We start from the raw sequence: 24565 nt of genomic DNA, 5'->3' as shown, positions 1-24565 counted from the left end.
AGACTAAATCCATTAACTTGAATTTTCTTTATACCATTTTGTGGAAATATTGTCTGCATTATCGTTTAGCCTCACCGGAGTGATTTTAAGATTTTCTTTATTATGACAACTGTAGCTAACATGCTAAGAAGTAAAGTGCCACTAAAAAGATTTAGAAAGATGTATTTAAATCTGAAGCTCTTCTTTGGGCTGTTGAGACTTGACAAGTTAACATTCAAGGTTAGGGCTATTTACAATAATGAAAATGTGTGCAATTTTAGTAAGATGTTTAAAAACTTTTTTGTTGTTGTAGAAGAAATGTATTAAGTATAACAAAAATGTCACCGTGGGAATTTCTAGTTCTCACCTTTCATCTTAAGAAAGTGAAATGTCAGATGTCAGAGTTTTGCTAGAGTCCACATGCTATTTCCAGTCTCTTTTTCACAGTCTGGTGTGACAGAATGTACTCCTTGTACTCCAGCACAACCGTGCAATAAAAAAACAGATGAAACACAGATACACCTTAAACCGTTGGAACATACTGTGTGTGAACCACAGGCAGAGCTGCACGGGAAGATCCCAGAGATGGGTGGTGTTTTCCAACATGGTTTTCTGACTGGTATGTAGGAAGTGGAGATGAAAGTATTTAGGCAGAATAACCGGGGAGTAAAAGCTGGTGAGACTCAGTAATGAAGAGCAGTTCATTAGCAGCCTTTTTGTTTTCTTGTGCTTTACTTCCTTTTACTTGCTCCCCCTGCCTTTCAGATAGAAATTATTTTTTGATGGTAGTCATAGTGATAGACCAACATAATCATAGAATGCAGTGGGTTGGAAGAGACCTCTAGAGGTCATCTAGTCCAGCCCCCCTGCAGCTATCAGAGACATCCCCAACTGGATCAGGTTCCTGAGAGCCACACGTAGCCTGACCTTCAATGTCTCATTCACCACCTCCCTGAACAACTTTTTCTAGTGTTCCACCTCATGAGAGTAAAGAACTTCTTCCTAATGTTCAATCTAAATGTGCCCTGCTCTGATTTAAAACCATTGCCCCTTGTCCTATTGCTACATGCCTGTTATAAAGGGGACTAGTTGAAATCTGAGTTTGGGGTAAAATGCAATGAGGCCGATTTAAAAGCTATTAAATAATTTATTAATATACACAAAGTAATTCTCCCAAACTTATTTCCAACTCTCCACACAAGTTCTTGGATGCAGTTAGCAGCACTGTTTTACAGAATGTCTCTGTGCAATGGAGTTTTGAAAGGTTTCAGAAAATGTCTTTAATAGAGAGTCTGGCAGCTTCATTCACCGCTTGTGAGGCTGATTAAAATCCTTTAGCAACTTGAACAAAGAGTTAAGAATACTCACTAGTCCTAATGTCCATGGCCCAAAACATAGGCAGGAAAATATTCAACAGAGGTCCTGTGGCAAATTCCACGTGGGCTGCAAGGTGGAATTGGCTGCAGGCTGTGGTGGCTGAGGTGGCTTGAGATGGCTTAAGGTGACTGAGGTGGCAGGCGAGCGGCAGGTGAGCGACGAACGAACGAGCATGAGCACGCAAGCTCTTTATCCACCTGTTCACCCCCTTTTATAGGGTAATGGCCAAGGCTAATGGTCTTATTGGCCACACAATCACCCAATCACCTCTGGCAATCACCCAAATAGACCCCAAAAATGGCAGAACCCACAGGCTGTTGTCTTCCAAAAATGGGGGGGTGCTTTCGCCTTGCACCAGATAGGGGCACGGTCCCCATGAAACCCCTCTCAGGCAACCAGACTAAACCAGACCAGGTTGCCTGGGTTTCTTTGTCCTGTTTTCCTGCCTCTGGCTGCAATGCAGACAGGCAGGTAAATAAGACAGGACATGCTTAAGCTCATTTTATGTCCTTTGGGACTATTCACCACAATGCCTTTGTAAATAGTCCTTCCTCAGCTTTCTTGTAGGCCCTTTTCAGGCCACTAGGTCTCCCTGGAGCCTTCTCTTCTCCAGCCTGAACCCTCTGGAGAGGTGCTCTAGCCCTCTGATCATTTTTGTGGCCCTCTTCTGAACTTTCTCCGTCAGGTCCACGTCCTCCTTGTGCTGAGGACCCAATGATCTTTGCTGCTGTCAGAAGGCATGCTCTTTAAATCTTCATGATTCAGTAGTGACACTTAGTATGAGAAGAAGAAAGGAACTTGCAACCTAATTCCTCAGTCTGTCTTTAATGAGAGACAGGGCCACATTGGTGAACCCAGTAGTGCTGTTTACTGCTACTGAGAGCAATGAAACTGCTGACAAGAGTTGAGCTGGGGAATGGGAAAAAAACAAAGCCACAAAGACTCATGACACCAGAGTTGTGTTCTGTGCCATTTTGTGTCCTAATGAGTTTCATGGGGGGAAAGAAATGGGTTATGGCTGCCTCTAGGTATGGGAAATAGATTTCCTTCAAGCCTTTGTAGGCTCTTGTGTAGGCTGCTGTAAGGCTGTGCTGTGATGCAGTGGAGTACATTGTTCTGTAGAAAATGATAATAGAGTCGTAGAACAGCTCAGGTTGGAAGGGACCTTTGAAGGTCATCTAGCCTGACTCCCCTTGCAGTGAGTAGCAACACCTTCAACTAGAGCAGGCTGCTCAGAGCTCCATCCAAACTGACCTGGAATGCTTCTGGGGATGGGACATCTGCCACCTCTCTGGGCAGCCTGGGCCATTGCTTCAAAACACTGGAGAATGTGGGCAGTGATCCCACTGCCTCTCGCATGCTAAGTGAGTGCTCTGCCGTCTGAGCTAATTCCCCTCATGCCCAAGAGACTTCTGCTGCTTGAAGGCCATATCAAGCTCTGCTGAATGCTTGGTAGAAATGTATTTAGAGGGTTGAGATCTGTGCCTGGCAAGGAGTTTTCAAACTACTTGTAGTAATTAATTCTTTTCCCTACTGTCTATTTTAAATTGCTCAGATATGTATTTATTACAACCACACCATCTTTGAGTTGGGAATTGGTTCAGGGAGTGATCTATTTGCTTGCATTTCTGACATCTCATGGTGACTTTTTTTTTTTTTTTTTGATAACTTAAGCCTAAAATGCATGTGCCTGCCATTGTTTTTCCAAGAGAGTTGTCTTCCCAGATTCAAAGCTTTTGCTTTATGTCATCTCTTGCAATGTCTTTATTTTGCCTGCTCTTGTGGAGACATATAAATGTATGCTGTGAGTGCTTTAAAGCAAGCTTGCTTTTCACATTCCCTGCTCTTGAAAGCTTCTAATACTTTATTGAAGTCGGTTTCTTAAATATATTAGACTCTTCTATGCAGTGGTAGGCTGCAGTAATTCATTTTATTGAGTAGTTCGTTCACAACCAGGAGTTTGTCTTTCATGGAAACTCTTGATTGAAAGTCTTCAGCTGGCATTCAGGAAGATGACTTCTCTTAGAATCATATTATATGGGGGGGGAATCATGTGCTTGAGTTTGTAAGCTTTGCTTTTTTTTCTGTGCCAACAGTTCTTGGCCAGATCTTGGTTTCATCACTCATAGAATTTTGCCAGCTATTCTCTTACTTTCTGTTGATGTTCCTCAGACCTATCTGCTTCATAGTTTATGAAGTGTTTTGATACTCTCTTAATATTGTGTGAGTTTTACCAGAGAACAGACCTGTGTCCATGTGATTATGTATAAAAGTGCTGCATGTATATGTAACATGACTGTTAACAACTCAGCAATGATGTGGAGTATCCTTGGGGAACATCTTGAGTTACGTTTTCATATTGTAAAGCTGATACATAGCAAAAGGTTTTGTAATGTTTCAGGAGGGTGGCTGGGAGCAGAACTCCTGGCAGCTTCCTGTTGCTTTATTCCTGAGCTTTAAGAATGGAGTGGGGCACACCAGGTGGGTGGCACTGGAGATAAACTTTCTCCGTAGAACAAATAGAGCTGTAGTGGCTTTTCTTGCTATCACCTCTTTCGTACCTGTCACATGTTGTGTGGTGACCCTTTACAGCCCATATTATTGAGGAGAATCCTTAAAAGATTTTATTACTTGATCCTTGCTGAACTACCAGGGGAGATGTCAGTTGACACACTGCTGCATTGCAAATTCCATAGCTACTTAATTCCTACCCAAACAGAAAATTTGAAAACAAGGTGTGTTGACATCGGCTTTTGTCAAGCAACAGCAACAAAAGTCTGCCCCAGAATAAGACTGAACTGTTCATTTGATTTAGATCAGCATCCATGTGAAACTGATTTATTGTTCTAAACGATGCATAAAGGCTGTTTTGAAGACTTGTTCTTGAATGATAGACCCAGTGACAGAAAAAGTGTCAACTTGTCCCGGGTTTGGGCTGATCCCTCCCCCGGGAAGAAAATTCACAACACAAACCCCCCTTCTTTTTTTTTTTTTTTTTTTTTTGAAAGTCAGGGAAAGATGAAATTGTATCTTCTTATAGTATAAGTATAACAATGTAAAGAGAGATAATAACTAGAGAAGGAAGGAAGGGGAAAAAAAACAATACAATAACCTTAAGGGAGATGGGGGAGGGGTCAAACGGCGGCGAAGCAGCAGAAGCAGCAGTAGCCAAAACAGCAGCCAGGGAAGATAGGCGAAGCTGAAGCAGCCGAAGCCAGCGGGAGAAGGGGGAGAACAAGCTGTGCTTCTAGACATTAAGTTCTTGATGCTCCAATGAAATTATAGTAATTTATCTATTGTTGCCATTTATGTGGCCTATGCCTGGAATGTTCATTTCTCCCCTATGTCTGAGCTAGAGGATCAGCTCAAACGGCCACAATCCACCCCTGTAATATAATTTACCATTGCAGCATCAAGTCATTCTATGTAACTAGGGATAGCATCAGTATCGTAGATGGTCATTTTCCAGGCTTCAAGCATCTTTCTTCAATTTTCGGTCATTCATCTTCTTATTTCCGTCTGTCTCAGGCATTGGCTAGCTCAATATTTTTTTCAATGAGTGGAACAGAGCAGGACTCTTGGCACTCTCAGGACTCATGCTCATGGATAGCGGGCTCTTCATGGCTTTTGGGCACCACAATCATCTGCAAAAGAACTCCTAACAACATATCTACATTCTTTCTGCCAATGTCAGATTCTTTTGTGGCACACATTGTATTTCAGCATTTTTCTGCGTAACCCAATATGTATGACCAGGTCCTTCAGCAGAAACCACCCCTCGGACAGGTGTAGCCTCCCCTGAAGGGGAGAATACCCAAACAGACTTGCCCAACAAATTCTTTTCACGAATGACAGGAGCCCTGTCACCTTCTACCTTTTGTAAGACCTCTTTTTTTTTTGAAAGTCAAGGAAAGATGAAATTGTATTTTCTTATAGTATAAGTATAACAATGTAAAGAGAGATAATAACTAGAGAAGGAAGGAAGGGAAAAAAAACCAATACAATAACCTTAAGGGAGATGAGGGAGGGGTCAAGCGGCAGCGAAGCAGCAGAAGCAGCAGTAGCCAAAACAGCAGCCGGGGAAGATAGGTGAAGCTGCAGCAGCCGAAGCCAGCGGGAGAAGGGGGAGAACAAGCTGTGCTTCTAGACATTAAGTTCTTGATGCTCCAATGAAATTATAGTAATTTATCTATTGTTGCCATTTATGTGGCCTATGCCTGGAATGTTCATTTCTCCCCTATGTCTGAGCTAGAGGATCAGCTCAAACGGCCACACAACTGTATTACTGAGCTGTAGAAATCTTTACATAAACTGGTTAGTTCTGTATAAAGACACTTAAGCATGAGATAAAGAAGTTGTAAGTACACATACTTGGATAAGAGAAATCCTTAGCAAAACTTCTAATGCAGCTTTTTATTTAATAGAGAAATTTTAACGTTTTTTCTGTATTTATTTAATTCTAGCTAAGATCAGCTTGATATGTGCCAAAGGTCTTTTGGGTCCTTGCAAATACAAGATTACGTAAGAGGAAAATAAAGAACTGCATCTGTAAGATCTATAAATACACAACCAATCAACAAAAAGTGCTATCAGACTTAGCATAGATTTGCCCTTTATTTCAAATCAACTTCCAGCTACAGGGAATAAATGTTGCTTCTGGACAGTACAAGAACAGCATTTGATTATAACTAATTGCTTAAATTGAGGTTTCTTCCTTTCATATTGAAATTGGAATTGGTGGGTTTGTTTATTTTAGGATCTGTCAATCCACTGTAGTCACAGGTGTGAACTTATTTTTCTGAACCCTGGAAGTCAGATTGTTAAAGTCCTGGTTACTCAAGGGAAATGGATTGAGAAATAGCTCTGTAATGTTCTGCTGCTCTAGGTCTGGACCTTGAGCATGGAGTGCACACATCAGCTACTGCTTTTAACTGGAGCAGGAGGGCAGTAAGCCACTGACTCAGGTGGAGATGGGTTTTCCTCTTCCTCACGCCACTTCCTCTGTAAATGCGGTCAGCTTCTGATCATGGCTGGCATGTGCTTTCTTCCACTATTGCTTGCAGTTGAAAAGTGGGGATCTCTGAAAATGCATTTTAGTCTCATGGTGAGTTCCTTGGTAGATTCCTGGCTGCCTGTGCAGATTCTGGTGGGCTGCCTGTGCAGATTCTGGTGATCTCCGTAGTGCTCATGTGTGTATATATGTCTGGATTGTATGTGTGTATAAATAATGATGTATTCCGAAGCCCTCATTATAATAATATTGTTATTAAGAGGTAATCTTCAGAGAAACAATGTGAAAGAGGTTAAAAATTGTGAGAGAGAAACCAGGTATTTTTGCCAGTCACACTAAAAAAATTCTGTAGAAGAAATAGCCTCATAGAAGCTAAAGGATTGTGACATCCCACTTTGGCTGAAGTTCTCTGGCCTCCAGAACTAAGCTTCAGGGTCCTTCTTGCCTGTTAGTGTTAACCCCGTTGTGGAAAGGATCATGAAGTAATAGCTGTTGGAGTCTAACAGAGAACTTCTAATAAGAAAAAAAAATTAAAATGGCAATAACTATGAAAGTGATTTTGGATTTTGACCCCACATTTGAAGGCAGTGCATAAATGTAATTACATATTGTCTGTGGGTAACATGGAGGAATATAAATCATTCTGAGGTGCCTGTATGATGACTGGAGTTGGAGATACCCACCAACACTATTGTCATTTTATTCTTCTCAAATATGTTGACCAGATTACAATTAAAATAATTTAAAATGTATTATTCTAAGCTATTTGTGACTGCTTAAGTTCTGTGGGAGTCACTTGTACAGAAAACAAGTGGCTATATACTGTAGAGGATGAGGTTTGTATTTTCTTTATGCATCAATCTTTTGTGCTTCAAAGCAAACAGGAGCAGATGGAGCTTTGCTTTTGATACAAGACAGCATTTAGAACTCTGGTATTGTGTGTAGAGTGTGAGTATTATGAAAGACCAGCATGGAGGCTTTTTCTTTCAGTATAAAGTTGCATTAGGATAACATTTTTTATCATGCTGTTGGAGATCAAAGTATTAGTGTAGTCAATAATCTTCTTTGGCTACCATAGCTAAATATGTAGTGCTAGCTGGTGTACTGTGTTCCTTACTTCAGGGGAAACCAAGAATTGCTTTTGGGCTGTTTGCCAGAAGGACAACATGATTGTCTCTCCACATGAGAAGAGCGTCTTTTACTGGCAAAAAATCGGCTTATTCTATTGCCAGGAGTCAGCTCCACCTTTGCCATTATACCAGTGCCAGGAATCAGTGACAGCTCCTTAATGATTGCTTTTGTTTATAACAATTTATCCTGTGTGGGGAATATGTCTTCTTTTAAAACCATTCAGTAATGATCCTGTGACTTTTATGGTGTCTATATTCAAAGGTTACTGCCAAGACAAGCAAATGTGATGTCTTTGTGTGTGTGTAAGATGCCACCTCTTTGTATCCATGATATATATGCATGTGCAAGCATCTGTGCTGGCATCTTGAGAATGAAAGGTAAATACTGCTCCAGCTGTTGTTGGCTTTGCAGGGCTGACAGGGTTGTGCTAGGTTCCTCAACAAAATATACTTAGAAGTGTAACCAACTAAGCACAGACCACTGAAAACCTATTTATTAGTACAGAATTTCCTACAAGACAATGCTAATTCTCTGTTGATTTTATATGCTGCAATAAATACACAAAATCTGTAGAAACTATTTTTGTAGCAAAGAATGATACAAGTTCTAGTGTAAATAAGAGTATTCAATTTAAAACAATGAATTGGCTTTAAGGTAGCAGTCTGTTCATATTTTTATAGCACAGAATAACTTTCAAACGTAAATAAACTTCAGAGTTCAAGCCAAGTTTGCCAACCTGCACTGCTATTAACTGCAAGACATTTTGTCTAGCCAAGATCACCCAGTCAGCCTGGTGGAGTTTGTAAAACAACTTCTGTAGCTTTCAGAGTATTGTGGATGGGCAAGTATTAAAGAAAGGCACTTAGGTAAATCAATATGTTTTTTACCTTTTCTCTGAACAGTGCTGTTTAACTGCTGGTGTGAGATACCCATAAGGCGGAAGAGCTCAGTTGGCTGTCTCATGAACTGTTCTTAATGAGCATTGTGTTATTTTCCCCTCTCATTTTTCTAGGCTGTTCAATTAACCCCTAGACGATGGCTGAACCTGCAGGAGTACCAAAGCAAAAAAATAATGGCAGACCATGGGGTTACAGTTCAGAGATTCTTCGTAGCTGATTCTGCAAATGATGCCCTGGAGGCTGCTCAGAGACTAAGTAAGTTGACTGATGATGGGAGGGATCTACTTCACAAGATAGCAATCTGGAAACTAAATTGCTTCCTAATAAGTTGTACACAGTCTTTGAATTGATGCTTATTGAAAGACTTGATATATTATGCAGATATATATGCTTAATTTCATGTGTGAACAAGAGTTTCTCACAGCGATATTTAGGAGTTTAGCTCTAATATGTTTTATATGCAGCATGTAACATGAAGTCTTTAATTAACATTATTTATGTGATTTTGAGGAATTCAGAATTCAGCATAATACCAGGGAAATTATTTGTTGTTATATGCGTGTGTAGAAAGTTCCCTTCAAGCAAAAATTTGCTCCATTAAAAGGCAAAGGCAGAAAAGAGATGCAGACTCTCCATTTTAAAAGATATTCAGAACCCAGCTGGACACAGTCAGGTTTAGCTGATACTGCTTTGAGCTGGAGGGTTGCACTAGACAGTCTGCAAAGGGCTTTGCAACCTCCGCTGTGTAGACATGGATATTTGTTTACATCTACATTTGTCCATATGGAGAGAAAAGGAAAGGTGAGTTGACTACCGTCACAAAATGACTTGACAGTGACTGGGAAAGAAAACAATGTCCCTGGAACTTCATTTTGGGTATCTGACAACACCCTCCTTTTAGTTTGGTGAACATGAGATGATCATGTGAGTCAGAAATTTATTGATGTTGTACTTTTTATCTCACAGGGAAATGTGTACCTCTGTTACCCAGTTCTAACTCTGGAAGAAGTTTTCTGCATCTCAAAGTTAATGGCAGTTTGCATAATTTTCCTCATTTTATGTATCTTTTATTCTTATTAATACAACACACATCAAGATGCCAGAGGCCAGTCTTATTATGTAGTGACAGGAAGGCTTTTTCTTTTATGCTTTACATGGTGCACAAGCCACTTAGTTAAATGCATTTCAGTTCTGCGCACTCCTAAGTGTGCACACTGGGAAGTAAATTAACACAACTTCTATCAAAGACATCATCAGCATTAGCAGAATGGCCTGCTGAACCTGTAACTTTATTAAGGTGATGTATTTCCAGTAATCAAAACCTTCTTATGATGATCAGTACACTTGGATCAAAAACATTAAATGCAACTGTTATGGTCACTTGGCAGCACAAATTGAAAGATACTGACACAATGCAAAGCTCATAAAATTGGAGAGTTTCTGCCGGTGGAGCACTTGGGTAAAATGACTCTTGGTTCACCAGTATGGTTAGATGGTCATAATCCACTTTATTTCCGTGATACAGTGACTTATATGCATTCTAGCAAGAGGTGTGCTCCACCAAGATTGGTTACAGGTGATGATTGCAAGGTTACATGTAATGCGTGCATAGGTTAATATATCATAACGTTCTAAGGGTCAGCCCTCCAGACCACCTACTCCAGCCCCCTTGGCTATCTAACTCTGCCCAGTGCAGCTGGGTGTGGGGTGCTCACTTGTTTACAATTTGATTTCCTGGGCTAGCAGCGTCCCAGGGACGTTTCTCAGCATGAGTTGTTCATGTTTATCAATTTGTGTTCTCTACTGGTGAGAAATTAATCCACAAGTTTGTTCATGTCTGGATGTCTGAGCAAATCAAGAGATGCTAACTGAACCTGTGGTAGGTTTTCCACAGATTTTACAGTGCTTAAATTCTCCTCTTTATGATTGAACACATAAATGGTCTATCCATAACTATTGCTATTCTCAATCTCTATAACATTTTGGAGCGATAAATGACTCCATTAAAGGCAGTGAACTTCTGTTTTATGGCACGAGCTTTATTTTAAATAACCTCTGTAGCTTGCTTGCTTTGCAAATCACAGGGGGAAAAATGTTGAAAAATAATCAATAGTAAAATCTAAACCCCCAAAATTATTTGGTAATGAAATGACATCAGGTAAATTGTGTGTACTGTAGCTGGTTTGGCTTGTTAACTGTTTGGGTAGGAACTCTGTTTGGGTCTCCCTATTCCTTCTGGAAACAGCTTTTACTGGTGTGGTCACTATGCTGGGAAGGGAGCAGTTACTGAGATCACCTCTGTGTGTGTGGTTGTTTATGCCTTGTTTAGATGTGCTACAGCTGGTGGGCTCTGCCCACGCCACCTGAGCAGGCCACTCACAAGCTGCCAGCCTTCAACACACATGTGACACTTTCCAGCCTTCTAAAAGCTCCCAAAAGAGCTGCTCCTTGGCCATTTCACTCTGATTCTCTCTCCCAGTGTGGGCTTTACCCATGCCAGAGCTGATCTCCTTGGTGAGGAGACTATCATTCTGATAGTGTGCTGTTGTACTTCTAACATGTGCTTTGGAAAACTTAGTCTCAAGAACATAGGTTTTGCTACGGTGGTCATTGTTGCTCCAAGATTTCTTTGGATTTCTCTTCTTTATGTTCCATTTAACTAGTAGCATTTCTGTCAGTTGGGTTTATCTGCACAACTTGATACAGGTTTCTGTCTCCTGAATATGCAACCACACAAAGTAAAAATTTATGAGTAAAATAAAACCTTTCAGCCTACATGTGGCACAGTATATTCCAAAATAAAATAACCAGTGGAGGTGGCATTTGGTGTTCTTGATAGACAGGCATTCTGCAGTAAAAGATGGTGAAAGGAGAGGCCAATCACCCCTGCCAAGTCCTGCTGAAAAATCTGGTGTTTAGATACTGTATGCCACATTGCAGCTGTCCTTAACTTTCGCTTCTGCAGACAAGAAAGGATACTTGCCAACATATTTTTAAGATAAAAATAAAGTTATCAAAACTTGCAAGTCAAAAGTTCAGTATTTTTCTTGTGAAAGGAGTTTCTTTCTATAGACTTGTCACCATGAATACACGAGAAACTAATTTTCCTTGGTAATTTTGTATCATTACATCACACACATGGGTCTGTGCATGTGGTGAAGGGGTTCAGATTAAGGGATGAAAGTTCACACAGTATCACAGTATCATCCGGGTTGGAAGAGACCTCACAGATCAACTCCACCACCTCCCCGGGCAGCCCATTCCAGTGTCCAATGACTCTCTCAGGGAAGAACTTTCTCCTCACCTCCAGCCTAAATCTCCCCTGGCGCAGCCTGAGGCTGTGTCCTCTCGTTCTGGCGCTGGCCACCTGAGAGAAAAGAGCAACCTCCTCCTGGCCACAACCACCCCTCAGGTAATTCCACAGTTTCACCCGGCAGAGCTGGCTGTACTGCTGCAATGCCTCTGGTCACTGATTTTACCATTACTGGATTTCCTGTTGATGTAATGGAAAGAGATGGGATTATCTAATTTTTGCTGCTGTCTTCACTTATCAGGAAGGTGTTAATGCATGTGTTCTTGAAATGGTTTGCCTTTATCCAGTATCAGCAGTTTTGTTGCAGTTTGCTCATTTCCTCTCTTGCTCTCTCTATTTTTATTAATGTGCACACTGAATGCACCAAATGTTCAAAACTTAACCAGCAGCACAAAAGATGGTCTGCAAGGAATTTTTAATGGAATGAAAGGCTATTTTTTTTCCTCTAAGAATGGCAGATGTGAAGCAAATTAAAATGACATCACTAGTATTGACTTCAAAAGAAGTCGTACACAATAAGGAATGCAGAATGAGGCCCCAAGGAATTAATTCTTTCTACGTGCTAAGCAATTTTGTGGTGTAACTCCTGTAGAGAAGGCAATATCTGCAGCATACCAAGAAATGCAGGCACAAAGGGATTGTGTTTCACATTAAAATGCCCAGGTTTTTCAAGAGAGGAGAGAGAAAGACATGCTGTTTTGCTACAACAGTGTGGCATTGCTTGATCTGCCATCTGAAGAAACACAACCTGTAAACAGTCCTTCAGCTATTTAGCAGAACAAAGTGAAATATTTGGGAGCTGAATTTTGGTCTGACGCATGAGATCATCTCTGGCTGTTTCTGCATTAACTCTCAAGTCCTCTGGTCTGATTCTCCATCAATGCAGTGGTGCATTTTGGGCTTGTTTATCCAGAGAAGTAATTTTCTTGCTTGCTATTTATTTTCCTAATACATTAGTTCCGATAGAAGGAAAAAAATCCTTGAATATGTGTACATATATCCATACCACAACAAAGACAGTGAGGTGCTGGAGCATTTCTGAAGAAGATCAACAAAGTCCAGAGCACAAGTCTTCTAGGGAGTGCCTGAGGGAATTGGGATTGCTTAGTCTGGAGAAGAGGATGCTGAGAGGAGACTTTATTGCTCTCTGTTGCTACCTGAAAGCAGGTTGTAGTGAGGTGGGGTCCGTCTCTTCTCCCAAGTAAAAAGTGATAGGACAAGAGAAAGTGGCCTCAAGTTGTACCATGAGAGCTTTAGATTGGACATTTGGAAGTCTTTATTTCCTCAAAAGGGTTGTCTAGTTCTCAAAGAGGCTGCCCAGGAGAGTGTCCACCATTCCTGGAGGGGACATATAGATGTGGTGCTGATGGACATGGTTTGGTGGTGAACTTGACAGTGCAGGGTTAAAAGTTGAACTCTGTTTTACAGGCCTTTTCCAACCTGATGATTGTCATGCCCTGGTGTCCTGAGCCAGCCCTGGGCAGCAGGAGAGGTCATGATAGATTCAAAAATTCCCTTGGAGTAAATTAAAGTGAACTGATACCAAATGGCTGTTGAGTTGGGTCTGTTAGATTGGACCAGAGTAGAGGGAAAATGGGGAGAAAAAAAGAGAGAAAAAAATAGGAGAGAAAGTGAGAGTCAGGAAAAAAAGGAGGATATTACCACCTTTGGTTCTTTCAAAGCCTCACAGCCTACATTGCAACAGGGTTTTCTGTGGCAGGTGCGACACATGGGCCTCAGAAGCTGTGGTGCTTTTCGGCGAGGCTGGGGGGGCAAAGTCTCTCCAAATCACACAGAGGTGCTCCCTGGACTGCAGTGTCTGTCACATGAGACTGTTACGGATGGTTTTAAAGAGGGAATTTCCACCTCTGCAGGAATTAGCTCTTTCCACTGTTAAGCCAGCAGCTCTCCTCTAGAGCTCTGGAGGCCATCACCCTGTCCATTCCAGACCAGGTATGTCACACCTTGTTTGAGACAATAGAGTCATTAAGGACCATCAGCCCTGGCCTGCCACACACTGGTTGTGGCAATAGAGGACTGGACAATCACAATGATTTATGATTCTGTGGTTGTTAGGGTGTGCACGTTTCCATTGTGTGTGCAGTGGGCACAGATTCACTGTGCAGCATTTCAGGGTCCTGTCATTTTCTCTGGCATTGTGCACTAGAGACCCTTAAGTCTGCTTCAGCTCTTGCACTGCTCTTGTGTTCTGCCTGATGGGGAAGTTATTAAGGGAACCATCATTTTAAAGTAGTAGGTGTAGAAAGCTCAGGAGGGGTTATAATTATGCTGGAGGGTGTTACCAAGTGCTATCAATTGGCTCTTTGAATCGGTGGAGAATTTACAGAAGTGGTTGAAAATGCTGACAATCCTAAATGGGTGCTGGAAGCTTGGCATGTGTTTCTTTCTCTGATTTTTAACAAAGGCATAGAGTGCTGCCCATTGCCACTTGGAGTGTTTCATTACATTTAGGAATCAGTCAGATGCAGTGCTCACACTCTATCACAGGTAACTGCCATTGAATTGTGCAAGGTTTTTATTCAGCCTTTTAAAAAAAGGTATAACAAAATGTAGTCTCTGCATATCCTATTTCTATTGCCTTATGCATGAGGGAACTCATAAAATGCACCTTTTGACTAAAGGCATGCTTTTTATATCAGTCTGCCGAGGTAAACATGTATTCTATAATGAACAGAAGAGGTTTATTGAAGCCTCTTTCCCTGAGGTCGTTTGCCTGTCACCTGTTATTCACCAGTTTTTAGAATATTGAGAGTCCTCAGTCGTGTGAACACCAGTCTGCTCCTGTCTCCTGCTTCTTGGCTATGTTCAATTTAGATGGAAGGCTGCATTGTTAGATGCTAGTTCAGGTCTGTTCTCTTCAAAGTTCATCTCTGCGGTATGAGTTGGGAAAGCAGTCTTTGTTTACAAGGGATCGAAACCTGCTTTTTACTTTGTTAATGTCTATTTGTATAGATTATGAAAACATTGTTGGTGATAATGCTGTCTGTACTTAATCTAACTTATGTTAGGAAAAATGCAAAAGTTCCTTCAACCTTCTTTTCTATTATGTCAGGAAGAGTGTTTCCATGAGTATCTTATACAGACCAGCTCTCTCTTAAAGTTGGCTATAGGTAACGTCACAGAATCGACCAGCTCTCTCTTAAAGTTGGCTATAGGTAATGTCACAGAATCACAGAATATTAGGGGCTTGAAGGGACCTTGAAAGCTTGTCCAGTCCAACCTCCCTGCCAAAGCAAGATCACCTATAGGAGATCACACTGGATTGCATTCAGGAATCTCTCCAGAGAGGAAGACTCCACAAGCCCTCACAGGGGAAAAAAAACTTTCCATGTTTCCATGGAACTTCTGATGCCTCAGCTTCCACCCATTGCCCCTTTCCATTGTCCTGTCTTTGGGCATCACCCAGCAGAGCCTGGCTCCATCATCTGGGCACTCACCCTTTATGTCTTCATCAGCATGAATGAGGTCACCCCTCAGTCTCCTCCTGTTCAAGCTAAAGAGCCTCAGCTCCCTCAGGCTCTCCTTATCAGGAGGATGTTCCACTCCCTTAATCATTCTCCTGACTGTGCTGGACTCTCTCAAGCAGTTCCCTTGAACTGAAGGGCCCAGAACTGGATGCAATATTCCAGATGCAGCCAAAACATAATTTAGTTTGAATTTGTTGGCTTCTTAGCTGATTTTTACCTTTTTTTCCCCCCTGTCATCATGTGCTCTGCTTGCATGATTTAATTCCCTTCTCTCCATCAGGAGTTCCTCCTCCAACATTTTAGTGATTTCCATATTTATTTTCTATATATGGTTCACTAGGTAGTAATAATTTTTCATCTGTGCCTAATGAATTGTTTCTCCAAAACCCCACTGTTCTTAGTGGATACACTTAGCTCCTTTTTTAGAGCCCCTTGGATTATGCTTCTGTGCATACGCTGAAGAATCAAGTGGTGTTGAAATAGTGCTCCATGGAGCTGTGTGCAAGGAACCTGCTCCCTGTTTGCTCCCATCTGTGGTTTTAATCTTTCTCTCCCTCCTTCAGTTCCCTATTGTTTCTTAGAGCCCTTTCTTCATTGTATCTTTTTGCTATTGTTTCGTCTCAGTGCCATTCTTCTGCCTTGTGAGTTCTGATTGAGAAAAGCCTCTTCCTTTTTTGTGTTAAACAATTTTGTCTTCCTCTACTAAGAACAAGTATTTAGCGGCTGTGTTCGGCTAAAATCTACGGTATGTTTGTGTGGCTTTTTTTTGCTTACCACAGTGCTTTGCTTAGACCACCACTTGCCTGACATAGTGATCGTACAAATTAATGTATCCAGGAATTAGCAGAAAACAAATAATAGTTGCTGACAATTGAAATGTTTGGGGCTTTTTCCTGTGTTTGTCCACTTTGAAATGATTTAACTTTTGGAATTTCTTTCAAAATGTAAACGTTTTGATGACAATTGAAAAAAAGCCTCTCTGATGAAAATAAACCCAAGGTTAGGAGTTATGCAGGCAATGCTCTCTTTCTTACAGTTATTAAAGTGCTTTTTAGTGGGAGGCTTAATAATCAAGGTATGGGTGATCCAACTGTTTCACCCCATCTACTGCAAATCAGTGGAAAGGTGTGAAAGGGTTGCTGTGTTCAGTGCAACTGCTTTCCTAAGGATTTTGTTGGTGTGTAGTGGCAAGTTTACTGGGATATTGCCATAGTACAAAGCTGTAGTGTGTAGTACCTATTTGATGGGGGCTCTTCTCCTGGGCGTTCTTCATGTGCTCTCAGAATACTTTTAGGTGCTGTAAATTTAGTCTGTCTTGGAAGCTAAAGCACACAAAGGCACAATTAAGGTGGAATTAGGGTTTCCATTTGAGGACTGCGTACGTGGTAAGTGTTCACACTGCTGTGTGGCAGGCCCTTTCTCCCTGCACATGATCCCTAAAATGGTGCTGCATTTTCCTCATTGTGTGCAATTTTGGTTGGTTAGCTCCAAATCCTGTAATTCCTGCTTGTGCTCCCTCCACTTTGCTTCACTCCTTCCTCTGTGTTTCATGCTAAGGAACTGTATTTCACAGAGTCTGGTGAGAAGTGGCAAAATTTTAAGCACAGCAGTATTTAAGCAGTGCATTATGCTTGGTAAGCTCTGCAAGGGGTCTGTCACTTAGCTTTACTGCGTGCCTCATTCCCTCTCTTCAGATTAGCAATGTTTTTCCACATAAGCCCTTGGCACCTGGGTGAAAAATGGGCAGCTGTCTAACTGCACACGAGTTTCTTGGTAATGGCCACATGTGTTGCATCCTGCATGCCAGAAAAACAGGCAGAAAGGCTTCAGCTTCCCTATCTGTGATTCTGAGTGCAGTTCTTTTAGAAACAAAATTAATAAAAGATTTTGTCCTGGTTTACCACTGGGTATTGTATTGTTTCAAGTTGAACCTTTTCATTTCCAGTTAATAAAGTGAATTGTTGTTGTTTAAATATTTTATACAGGGAAATTTTTCAAAGGCCCCTCGGTCTCATGAGGAATTACAGAAAGAGTTAATTCCAAATGCGTTGTTATGAAAAACAAATCTGTTTTTTCTTATCTGTTCCCTTTGTTAGAGAATTACGTGCTGAATGTGAGTCAGTAAATGCAAACTCCAAATTGCCTGCAAGAGCTGGGTATTTTATAACCATTCTTCGTCACCAAATGTCTTCATATTCAATAGATTTATAGTAATGTGAGTAATGGCTAGGGGCCTAACAAATCAAAATCTCATTTCAGATGTTTGACACTAATGTTGTGCTGACTTATTGTTCTCTGTGTTGGATTTCTGATCAAATTACCAAAATAGCTACTTGGAAGTAACAACACAAAGTAAAAAAATCCTCTAGAAATGGGGTGCTGAATTTTGTATCTGGTGTGTGCCATAGCAAGCAGTCATTTACAGATTTCGGTGGCGTTAAATATATTAGTGGATTTTTGTTTATAAAAGAAGGAGGTGACAGAAGCCATAGCTCTCCATTCAGGATTTTAACAGGCGGTAAAGTATGCAAGCTTTTGGAAGAAAGGCACGAGATGACTGCTGGTATTTATTCCAGACTTGTCATGCCATATTTGATAGTTCTTCCAGATAGTTGTGCAGCTGCAAAACAATAACCAGATGCGTAATTGAGAAGCAGCTGCATGGAATTTTCATTTTTTTAATGCATAAAATCAGAACCATTAGACACATTTTATGTGTAAGGTACGAAACACTAAACATCACGTTCTCTGCAGTACTAGCAGCTGTGTAAAGGAAAGAAATCACACCTTCTGCACCCTCTAGTTGCAGCCTGCTCCAGTGTCCTGTCACTGACTCCTGTGCTGCAGCTTGCACCCACTGCCCCTTGTCCATCCCCTGTGCTGCAGCTTGCACCCACTGCCCCTTGTCCACCTCCTGTGCTGCAGCTTGCACCCACTGCCCCTTGTCCATCTCCTGTGCTGCAGCTTGCACCCACTGCCCCTTGTCCACCTCCTGTGCTGCAGCTTGCACCCACTGCCCCTTGTCCACCCCCTATGCTGCAGCTTGCACCCACTGCCCCTTGTCCACCCCCTGTGCTGCAGCTTGCACCCACTGCTCCTTGTCCACCCCCTGTGCTGCAGCTTGCACCCACTGCCCCTTGTCCACCCCCTGTGCTGCAGCTTGCACCCACTGCCCCTTGTCCACCCCCTGTGCTGCAGCTTGCACCCACTGCCCCTTGTCCATCCCCTGTGCTGCAGCTTCCACCCACTACCCCTTGTCCACCTCCTGTGCTGCAGCTTGCACCCATTGCCCCTTGTCATATCACCAAGAAGTGCCTGGCTCCGTCATCCCAACACTGCCCTTCACATCTTTATAAACATGAATGAGGTCACCCCTCAGTCTGTCTCCTCCAAGCTGCAGAGCCCCAGCTCCCTCAGCCTGTCCTCATGAGGAAGAAGTTCTCTCTTCAGCATCTTTGTGGCTCTGCCCTCACCTGTGTTTATAGTTGCTGTTTTTACGTCAGTGCTACAGTGTATTTCCTTCTTGAAATGTCTGTTTCTGCTGGAAGATAGGTGAGTTGTGCTGCTCCCTTTAGGATTCTGCCATCACTGACTGCACGTTTCAAGGCAAATCTGAATCCAGATTTTCCTTTGCTTTAGACTACAGCACTGTTGAAAGAACAATCACTGTTTGAACAATCATTTAGTTGATGCTGGTATTTTACCTGTGGTAAAATACCCTGTGGGACAGGCTATGAAAGAGTGGTTATTGTCCAAAAGCCACCTGTCACTTTCACTTGAGAATTCTCTTATTTTCTGGGAAGCTTTATGTGTGTAGTCATTTAACAGAAGTCTACGTGTTGGTAGTTACTATCCTGTGGCATGTTTTTGGCAGCAAACACTGCCAACCTTGTGGGTTTAACTTGTGACAGAAAAGATCAGATTCTCAGCTGACCCTCTGCAGGTTTTTCTCCCTTGGGCCTCATTACTACAGCTGTACTGGAGGTGTGATCTTTGGGGTGACCGTGACAGAAGAGTCATGCTGCTTCTCTGTACATGGTGTAAACCCTCAGCAGGGGACACTGTTAATTCCGAAATACTGTTTATTGGTTAGAAACTTGAAATGAGATGACAGGTCAGCACGCCGTGCCGTGCTGCTGCCTCCCGTGTGAAGGCGTGATCCCTCGTGTGAGGGTGTCAAATACAGAACAGATGCTGCTGCCTGGAAAATGAGCTGGAAGTGGTTTCTAGTTTAAACTTCTGAATGGAAGTATCAGTAACAAAACCATGTTGAATTGAAGATGCTCAGAGGGCTGGAGCACCTCTGCTATGGGGCTCTTCAGCCTGGAGAAGAGAAGGCTTCCAGGAGACCTTGGAGTGGCCTTCCAGTATCTGAAGGAGGCTAAAGGAGGGACTACAGACAAGGTCTTGTAATAACAGGATGAGGAGCAATGGGTTTAAGTTGCAAGAGGGGAGATTTAAACTAGATGTTAGGAAGAAGTTCTTTGCAGTGAGGATGGTGAGACACTGGCACAGGTTGCTCAGGAAGTTTTATGGCTGCTCCTGTTCAAGTCCAGGTTGGATGAGGTCTTGAGTGATCTCTTCTAGTGGGAGGTTTCTGTGCCTGTGGCAGGGGGTTGGAACTGAATGAGCTTTGAGGTCCCTTCTAACCTAAACCATTCTATGAATTAGTAGAAAATCTAAGAGTGGAATTATGGTAGTCTGGGGGTGTTTCATTTACAGTTAGCCACTTCTGTGTTCTTGCTAGAAAGCTTGGTCAGTAGCCTGGTAGTAATTTCTTCAGAGAACTATATAATCTGTTCCCTTCTCCGTACTGTGATCCTTGAAATGGATTTTATTTGGGGCAGCAGTTCCCTCTGCAAAGGGGGACAAGTATGACACTAGCTCTGGTTACCTTCTCATCGCTCTTGTATGTATAGAGAGACCTTTGATTCTATAGTCAGACATCATATAACTGGCATGGTAAGGAACAGGAGTAAATGGGCTGGATTGAGAGGGAGGCATACTGGGAAACTCTACAGTGATGTTTCAAGTAGTGGTAAGTTCCTTCAGATGGGTAGTTAGGATGAAAAAACAGCTGCTATTGAGATGCTTTTCTTTAACTGAATTCTGAATTATTGCCCCATCTTTTACCACTTCTTTCGAGTGTTTAAAACAGTTCTGGTTATTGCTCTGCTTTGCTGCTGTGCTAATTTCCCTGATCTCTCCTGGTGTCCCCCAGGTGACTCAGGCTGCAGTAGGAAGGTGCTATTGTTAGATCACCACTCTCTGTATAATTCAGTTGGGGAAGTTGCAGTTTTCAGATCTGTCAATTGTCTCTGTTAAATTTGTTATACCTTTTGTCTTCATGGAATAAGTGGAGGCTTAGGTGGGCTGTGATTGATCTGTAAGGATATCAGCTTGTACATTTGCTGTTAAAGCATGTGGTTGGGAACTAAGTTAGGAATCTTCCCTCACAGCTGGCCTTTCAACTTGTGTGAAGCTCGGCGAACACACAGCTTGCAGCCTCCACACCATGATCCTCTTCCCCTTTTTTCCTCCCTCAGCCTCCTCCAGTCTGAGGTAATCTAAACTGGTAGTTTGCAAAGGTTAATATGACTTAAAAGAGCTTGTTTTATCTTTAAAGATGCGTGCAATTTCCAAGCTGATATTCTGAATACACCAGGAGCTGACAAACGTGATCACAAGAGTCTGTGATTCTTAGTATTCTTATAAAATGATGGAGCAGTTTTTGAAGCTGAGGATGCTCTGACATTTCGTTAATCTGCTACTTCCTATTTGAGAAAGTGCTGAGAATTTGAAATATGTTTATCTCTGTTTCTTCAAATATTTGCAGTTTTAAGAGACGTAAAATATCTCAACACACATATGAATACGAAATGTGCCTTTGTAACCCTGCTGGATGCAGTGGGGAGATAGAATCTGACTTCCTCTGTGGCAGTGTATTTTAAATGAGGCTCTAGCACTGAAGAATGTGATCACAAAAAACATTTAGTGAGAATCAAATTTGGTTTAGTTTCAGAAGTTAGCTCTGCTCTTATTTTAAATGAATTTTGTTTATTAAGAGAAATGTGGAGTTGATGGTTTTAGCTGTATGTGATATACTCTACCCTGTCCTGCAGTTAAAGTCAGCTATTGTTTCTTATGTCACTGTGAAGGAGAATATTTTTCATGCACATCCCCTGGGCTTAGTTGGGCTGCTCACCTGAGTAAGATAAATAGGGCCAAACTTCAGGCTATAAATCTTAAATATATTTATTGTTCTAAATGCTTAAGAACAGCCCCAGGATTTCTGCAGAAAGAGGATAGAGAAGCAGCTGTGAAAAGTTCTGCTGCACAAAGAGCGAACAACCTAAGGTCACTGGGAAGATTTCACCAGTACTGCACTGTGCTTCCTGCTACTCCCTGCCAAGTCTTACCCCTCTATTCCTCTAGTTATTCATCTTTGTGTTTTAGTAGTAGCTTTCCTAATCTTGGTATGTGTGTGTGAGTATTGTACTCCACTGAAGATACTGTCATAATAATCCTCATACTGTGTCTGCATATCCAACGTACCCTCATGTTCTTGTTACCACAGATACATCTTTGACACACGTTTTTGTTTTAGCTCATTAAATGTTCAGTGTGGTTGCTTTAGATTGTCAGTTTTTTCTTTCCCCTCTCTCTAATTGGCCTTTACACATCTTACTTTCAGTATAATGCAGCTTTTATTTTGGCTATGTTGGAATAAAAGTGGAACAAAAGACTTTGAGGCTGATTACTGCAAGTTTAACTATTTAAAACCCTGTTCTTTTTATAAAATCCCTCTCCCTGTAAATATGTGCTTATGTCTCATGCCAGAAAGGAATCTGCCATTTAAATATGGTGATGAACGTGTGCTGTAAATAACTGGCTTATTTTTATCTGAGTGACATTCCTGTTCGAAGTGCATATGCAGATGGTATTTACTGCATTGTTTCTTTGCTCTGTAAGAAGCTGTTAGATGCTTAAAGATGCTCTCCTGCTGGAAAGGTATTTTACAATTTTGAGATGAAACAAGTTTGTGCATTTTCCTGTTTTATATTGGCACTTTCCAAAATGACACTCCAATGACTTCTGAGTTTATTCTGCTTCATGTCTCTTTTCACAATTTTAAGGTTAAGGTTCCCCATTTACAGCTGTTTTTCACACTGAGTTTTGACATTTAGTATCCTGTAAATAGTGGTATGTTTATGCTTCCAGAGACTGTAGGAATTCAGAAACCTCTGGGCTGATGCCAATTTAAATACTAGAGAGAGATTTGGTTGTTTTTTTTTTTTTTTCAGGACTGAGGTTCAGAGGTAATTTAACAGGAGTTGCATAGCACTGGAGATGTCCGTAGGATGTGATTCTTGTTGGTTGTGCAGAAAGGAATGCAATTAGTGCAGTTAACAGCAGGTAGGGCAGTGTTAATTATATGTTCTCTTGTCTCTCTATGAATTGTTTTAGCTATTTAGATCCCACTTCTTTTGTATCTTATTAGGCAAATTATACCACAGGAGACTTCCTGAGAGTTAACTGTGACCATTATTTACACAGGTGTAATTTATACTGCATCAAATGTGAGTTCTGAACTTGACCTCAAAGTGAGAAGGTTGGAAAAGATGGCATGAACTAAACCGTGCAAAAATTTTACCCTTTAGGGAAAAGTCTCAGTTTTCTATACCTGACACTTAACGGAATCCGGAGATTTCATCGCTGAGCAAAGTAATCATCTGCTGGAGCCTTCTTTTCACCAGTTACCTCTTCTGATTTGTAAACCAGACAGGCATGTTAAGCAACTTGGTGCGGGAGCTGAGAAGCAGGTCTTCCAGTGTTATAAAGCTGACCTTAAGACAATGAAACATTAACTGATTCTTAACCATTGTTGGGATAGTTGAACCTACAAAGTCAGCTGGACTGTGGCTCTAAAGCTAGTGTAAAGATATGATCACCTGCTGCTGACAAGTTCCACACAGATGTCATACACACTCCTCATCTGAAGCTGAGAAGCTGCTAAACAGCACTGAGCATAAAAAATGTGAACATATGAGATGTACTGGCTCACCTGTTCTGCCAGTCCCTTTATAGGTTCAGTGTGGCTTCAAAACACTTAAAGCAGCTGAATGTTCTTTTCTTTGCAAACATAGTTGCTGCTTATTCCAATTCTACATTTTTACCCAGAAAAACTCCCTTTATACATGAGTAAATTGAGAGCGCTCCAAATTCCACAGTTTGATAGGGCTGCTTACGCATTGCGATGTTTAGGCTGTGCAGTTTCATTAAGACATTTAGACTTTGAGTTCCAAGCATAATACCTACCTGCAAAGTCCCTGCAGAGCTCATCTTGCAGAAAACCTAAACGAAACAGCTTTGCTGATTTCAATATTGCATTGAGATGCACCTTTTCCTGTAAATGCTGCCTGCCAAACCAAAGGCTAATGCCTCTCTATTGCTTTTGCATTCATTTTTCTCGGCTAATTTAATGTTAGGAAAGCTGAAAACCGTGAAGTCTGGCTGTAATGTATATAGTTATATCTTTACTGCTGAGGTTGAATTATAAATGCTAAGCTGTTGGAACTAATCACTTGGGTGTTTGTATTCCCTCAAAGGACTAGGAAAGGTCCACATAGGACAGGCTATTGTGTAAAGAAGGCACATAGGCTTCTAAATAACCAGCTCAACACTACCTAATTGAGGCTTGTGCCATGTGCAGTGCATGTTAAGTGTTTGTAGTGTTCTCTGTATTTTAACCAACTAAATAGCGCCTTACTGAGTCCTAGAACTTGGTTGTCTTATGTTTCCTTCCTCCTCTTTACAAGTTCTTAAAAGGTAATCTTATATCTTAAGGAGAATCACAGTTTGTGTTCCTTGGATTTAAAGGTAACAGTGGTGGGCCTCACTACAGACTGTTCATCACAATTATGCAGGATTTGGTATGCTATCTAGCGAGCTGTTCTCAGCTAAATCCTGTGTGACAAATCAAACGCTGAATTGATTCCAATGAAATGCTTGGGCAAAGCTGTGAAAGCCCTTCCCAGTTCACAGAAAAAGAGAGATTAGAAGGGCTGGAGCAGTCAGGGGAAGCACTGGAAAGCCTGCAGTGGGCAGGAGGTTCCTGTGCTTCTAAGTGGGAGTCTGTGAGGGTGTGTGCTCTCAACTCTCCTGTGCATTTCAGGAGCAGCTTAGCAGTTTGTAAACTCAGCTTTCTTCAAGGACTTAATAAGAATTTATGCAGATACTGCAGGAAATTTGCAGTCCTTGAGTGCCTACAATACCTGTAAGCGTTAGGGATTTTTTCTCTTTAATGACAATATCACCACCATTTTGAAATGCAAGTCGTGCCAGCAACTGAAGAAATTGATAATTA

General features: G+C 41.6%; 1 protein-coding gene across 5 annotated transcripts in view; it reads left to right on the top strand.

Annotated features, from left to right (window-relative positions):
* Nucleotides 1-24565, top strand: part of SUCLG2 (succinate-CoA ligase GDP-forming subunit beta) — a 161666-nt gene that overhangs the window by 23250 nt on the left and 113851 nt on the right. For all 5 annotated transcript variants that reach the window (XM_064157044.1, XM_064157048.1, XM_064157046.1 and 2 more), the window contains exon 2: nucleotides 8511-8652. In XM_064157044.1, coding sequence (XP_064013114.1) covers nucleotides 8511-8652 — 142 coding nt within the window. The remainder of the gene's footprint in view (nucleotides 1-8510; nucleotides 8653-24565) is intronic.

The sequence above is a fragment of the Pogoniulus pusillus genome, chromosome 16, assembly GCF_015220805.1.
Source record: "Pogoniulus pusillus isolate bPogPus1 chromosome 16, bPogPus1.pri, whole genome shotgun sequence".
Taxonomy (NCBI): Eukaryota; Metazoa; Chordata; class Aves; order Piciformes; family Lybiidae; genus Pogoniulus; species Pogoniulus pusillus.
Note: the sequence above shows the minus strand (reverse complement) of the source record. Positions and strands in the feature narration are given on the sequence as shown.